This window comes from Oncorhynchus tshawytscha, linkage group LG14, assembly GCF_018296145.1.
Source record: "Oncorhynchus tshawytscha isolate Ot180627B linkage group LG14, Otsh_v2.0, whole genome shotgun sequence".
Classification (NCBI taxonomy): Eukaryota; Metazoa; Chordata; class Actinopteri; order Salmoniformes; family Salmonidae; genus Oncorhynchus; species Oncorhynchus tshawytscha.
In genome coordinates, this window is record NC_056442.1 from 11,417,765 (window position 1) to 11,422,831 (window position 5,067).

The 5,067-nt window shown below is 41.0% G+C and overlaps 1 protein-coding gene across 2 annotated transcripts; it reads right to left on the bottom strand.

Annotated features, from left to right (window-relative positions):
- Window positions 1–810: 810 nt before the first annotated feature.
- Window positions 811–3,684, bottom strand: LOC112266549 (CCR4-NOT transcription complex subunit 9). Of its 2 annotated transcripts, none has more exons than XM_024444116.2 (8): window positions 3,524–3,684; window positions 2,907–3,086; window positions 2,674–2,789; window positions 2,445–2,554; window positions 2,163–2,272; window positions 1,856–1,954; window positions 1,672–1,763; window positions 811–1,476 (listed from the first exon to the last, which is right to left on the bottom strand). In XM_024444116.2, the coding sequence occupies exons 1-8, from the start codon at window positions 3,539–3,541 to the stop codon at window positions 1,296–1,298; spliced, it is 906 nt and encodes a 301-aa protein (XP_024299884.1). In that variant the 5' UTR covers window positions 3,542–3,684; the 3' UTR covers window positions 811–1,295. The 2 variants fall into 2 exon arrangements, with proteins under 2 accessions (XP_024299884.1, XP_024299885.1); XM_024444117.2 differs by having other exon boundaries at window positions 811–1,464; window positions 3,524–3,683.
- Between the last annotated feature and the right edge of the window lie 1,383 nt (window positions 3,685–5,067).

Here is a 5,067-nt window from a genome sequence, read left to right on the forward strand (position 1 = left end):
TAACCATGTTAACGCTTTGAAATGATTTGAGATTTGTTCAAGACAAAGACAACTAAACCTGCTGCAATGAGCCCAAGTGAACCCACACGAAGAAGCTTCAATCCTACAACAGAGGGGCCAAGTACATCCTCAAAGATGCTCATACATCAGGTCAGTGTTTTTAGAACAATGCATAAACCAAACATGAGTCAGAGAGTTTAAAGAACAAAGACACATTACTCAATGTTTTTTTTAAAAACTTTATTTAACAAGGCAAGTCAGTTAAGAACAAATTCTTATTTACAACGACGACCTACCGGGAACTTTTCAGGGGCAGAACAACAGACTTTTACCATGTCAGCTCGGGGATTCGATCCAGCAACCTTTTGGTTACTGGCCCAACGCTCTAAACACGAGGCTACCTGCCACCCCAAGTTCACATGCTTTGCCACTGACAGAGAACAAGGCTGTGTTGAGGCCGGAGTTACCTCTACAGTTGAGCACTGAGAACATGAACTTATCTTTCTGACCTAGTCGCCACTCAGGATCCAGAGCATCAATAATGCACTGCAGCAGCTCAGGTTTCACATAGATAGACAGGGCCAAGGCTCAAATGGGGGGGTCCCTTAATCTGTCAACACTGAAGCACACCAACACGTTTACTTGGAACCTCTAATGTACACAATACAGAAGCAGCCTGATTTCCATACACTAGCCTATTTGAGATGTGTATATCAATAACACGTCCATGTAACTAGAAAGCAGTTACTTTGTAATATGTTATTACAATTAATTATTACACAAGAGAAAGTATGCCACATATCACATATGTCAAGGTGTAACATTTTATTGTGCCGTCTACTTCAATTTCAGAACACTTAGTGAAGTGAAGACTCCAAATGTCCTTGAGAAAAAAATATATAGAACTAATAGTTTGAGACCAAGTGAAAACGCATTCATACACTTCTGGAGATCGGGCAGGCAGTTTGATCTGAATGAAAGATACTGTAAGAAAACAGCTGAGTATAGAGCTTTCATTCAATACAGTCTTTCTTCACAAAATAAGTGCCCCTTTATGAGTCCGTTCGTCATTCAAACTGGTGGCTTTTTCCTGTTTCTGGAAGCTGGGTCTTTGCTGGTGGGTGTCACTCAGTGCAGCTGCATGGTACGTAGGGTTGCAAAATTCCAGTAACTTTGGCATAATTCCCAGGTTTTAAATAAATCTAATTTGGAAAATTCCCAGGAAAGTCTAGGTAAACGTGGGAATCATGGGAAAGTTACCATATTGTGCAAGCCTGTTGAAAAGGTAAGGGGAGCTACTGTGTGGGCAGAGGGATGCCTCTGGGGTCTGTGACTTGGCCTTCCTGTAGGTTCTTCACCAGCTGTGCCAACCAGCGTTTGGTGGTGGTATCGTCCTTCAGGACTTGGGCAAACGTGGTGTCTTTAAGCTGGTCTGGTAGACACTGACGGAGGGCCTCTCGGGCTCTGGTGTGGGGGCAGAGGTGAGAAAAACAAAGTCATGTTAGTTATGATAGTGAGTAAGCCACTTTCAGCAGTTTTCAGAGTTCCCAAAATCACTTACCCAATATGTTTTTGTTTAGTAATTCCTGAAAAATTGCTTCAAAACACTGAAGGATTGAACACAGACTAAATGAGACAAGCAACAGCAGGTCGAAGAGTTGATTTCAATACCTGGAGTTGTCTGACAGGCGTAGGTAACAGCGGACAACATGTTTCAAAAGACGAGCAGAGGGCTCTTTGGAGAGCTGAAGAACCATTTTGCCCTGAAAAAGACAGTTGTATAAAAAACAATTTAGGGGGCAACCAATGTCTAGAAAAGTATAATATTTTGAATATTGGTTAACCTTGATCTTACAAGTATCATGGCCACATGGGAGAAGCGTTCATACGTTTGGCAAATGTATGCCAGCCCTGTGTCATCAAGGAGTATTTTCTGTAGTATAAAAGTTGCTACCTGTGGAACAAAAAATGAGGGTTGAAATACATGTATCTTTAGAGAGAGAGTGAGAGAGAGGTACAGAGATGCAGAGAGCGAGATGCAGAGAGCGAGATGCAGAGAGCGAGATGCAGAGAGCGAGATGCAGAGAGCGAGAGAGAGATGCAGAGAGCGAGAGAGAGATGCAGAGAGCGAGAGAGAGATGCAGAGAGCGAGAGATATGTACCGTTTTGGAAAGCTCACTGCCAGACTCCATTATGCGAAGGCACAGGGGAATGATTTCTGTTGTCAACAGGAAGTTGATCACTTCCTGCTCATCTGTTTTGACCAAGGCACCTGCCAATCAAACAGGAACAAGTTATAGAGAAACATACATGACACATACTGTATAGTCAAAGTAATTGGATCATTTCATTACTTAGGCAATGACAACAGAGAGTGAGAGGGAGAGAAGAAAATACAGAGGCCTCATAGCAATAGAACCACAAAAATGATAAAGGATATTTACCGATGACTCCTAGGCTGGTGAGTCGGAGGTACTCAAATGGTCGTGTTTTGCTGACAGTGTGTAAGAAGGGGTACAGGAATAGAGGAATGTGTGCTGCCAGAAATGCCGATCTGTGAAAGACAACAGTAAATAAGTTAGACATTTTGCAACATATAGAAGAAAACACAGACTGTTTTTGTTAATTTCACTGCAAAATTCAATCATGATGATAGAAAATCAAGTGACCCACCTTGTCTCTGGATGAGAGGCTACACACTGCAGAAGTGCTAATGCGTTGCATACTCTGTTGGACTGGTGCGCGGTGAGGGTTGGGGGGTTTATTGAGGGGTAGATGTTGACAATTTCCTATTTGTGAAAGAATAAGAAGAGGGTCATCGTCAAGTTTAGAGCCACACTCACAGAGAGGAAAACCATACTACATCCAGCTAGAGACTAGCCAGTGAGTGATATCCACAATCTTACCTGTAGGAGAGCAGCTATAGTTCCACAGGAGTGCCATAGCATTGGAGCCAAATCTGGCACGGACTCCCGTTTTTTACTGAGCTCAAGCAGGGCATTCTCGCGGGTCTCTGGGCTGGACAGCTCGTTGATCCACTGGTATATCTTTTCCCTATCCACTTGGGCCAGAGCCGTGGTTACAGCCTGTTTTACAGGAGAGGTGGACACCGTGAGCTAAACTGACATTGTGTTGGAATTATTCCGTTTACAAAAGGGTTAATAACGTGTTTCTTGCCACCTTAATGAATGAGTTAGCTAGGTAGCTAGTGCTAGCTGGCTACCGAAACGGTAGCTAACGGTCAACAACAATATGTAAATTAACGTTACTTTCATGGATACGGTAACTTTCCCACAAATAGTAGTTAGCTACCATAGCTAGTAGCTGGCTCATTTAAATGTGAATATTATCCAAACAGTTTGCCACATGAGGGGTTCAAAACAGCTCTGTAACAAGTTCAGCATTACAGTTAGCTAGCAACTGTACTGCTGGCCAAATACAGGCCAGGGATTGGCCTTGTGCTAGCAAAAACAAAAGCTACTAGCTATTGTTAACCTAGCTAGCAACGATTTCGTGTACTTACTGCTCCTGTAGCCAGCATTCTATGCAGCGCTTGGATATTTTCGAAAAACGTCTAGTAAAATCTAAAAATTTGTTATGTTGTGAAAACAGAGAACGAAGCTCGCGAGAGCGCAACTGCGTTCCACCTTTGAACTCAGACCTGCCTCGTGTGACACGCCGGGAAAGTGACGTGACTATTTCCGTATTTTTCTGTTTTTGACCACTTCAATATTTTGTATTTTTTTTATTAACAACAAATCAATACATAAAGCACATGAGGGAACACAAGCATTCATAGATGACAAACAATAGACAATCGAGCTAGGGGGTACAATATCACATTACAATTACACAAGGACCTGAAGGGACATGCATATACTTACAATTCTAACAGCTTTTTTGTTAGTAGAGCATTTAACCGTCTTAAAATACAGTTCAATTTCTTTTTGCAGGGTACGAAAATGTGGTTTTCTGTTTGTAAATTTACATTTGTGTATATGAAATTTGTCCAAAAGAATAATGAAATTAATTACATAAAAATGTTTCCGCTTATTTCTATTGTATGTAAAGAATCCAAACAGTACATCTCTCCACAATAGTGTAAAATCTTCATAAATGTGTTCAATTATAAACCTACTTATGTCTTGCCACAGTGCTAAAAAAGATGCAAAACCGTTTCTGGGTGGTCATTACAAAAGGACCAATTTGAGTTGATGTTTTCCTTAAACTTCTTCATATTTATGAATAATTTTAAAGGAAACTTCCTTAATGACCACTTCAATATTATGCACATTGCAGCCGACCGACTGACAGATATACAAATAATTTAGCACCATAAATAACTACTCATTATTATTTGTAGATAATTCAGTCAGTCACCATTTACCTACAATGCAACATGGATTTGATGCTCTCCAACACGGCCAACATCACCAGTTCATGAAAAAACGATATATGCTATATATGTATAATTATATAGGTATTTGTGGATTAATTTACATCTACTGGTGTATTTCATGAAGGCATTCATTTTTGCGAATTTTGAGTTTGGGGTACATAGAAAAACGAGGGTGTTGATCCACATGCTCTCAATTGAGCTATAATATCCCATTACGACATGCCTAAATATGGTAATGAAACAGGCAGGGAGCAGATCTCGAACCTTCGACCTTCTACCCCTTGGTCCGGCGCGCTATCGACTGTGCCGCAAAAGCATGCTCATGTGGCATAGTCGATTTTCGTGCATATAAACCCAATGGTCGTTACAATATAAACCTTAGCTAAAAAAATATTTTTTAAATGTAACATTTATTTATCTAGGCAAGTCAGTTAAGAACAAATCCTTATTTGCAATTACAACCTACACCAGCCAAACTCAGACGACACTGGGGTAATTGTGCGCCCTGCCTTATGGACTCCCAATCACAGCCGGTTGTGATACAGTCTGGATTCAAACCTGGTTGTCTGTAGTGACACCTCTAGCACTGAGATACAGTGTCTTAGACCACTGAGCCACTTGGGAGCCCCAAAATAATAACAATAATGTCAGAGTGGTAATCTTTGATA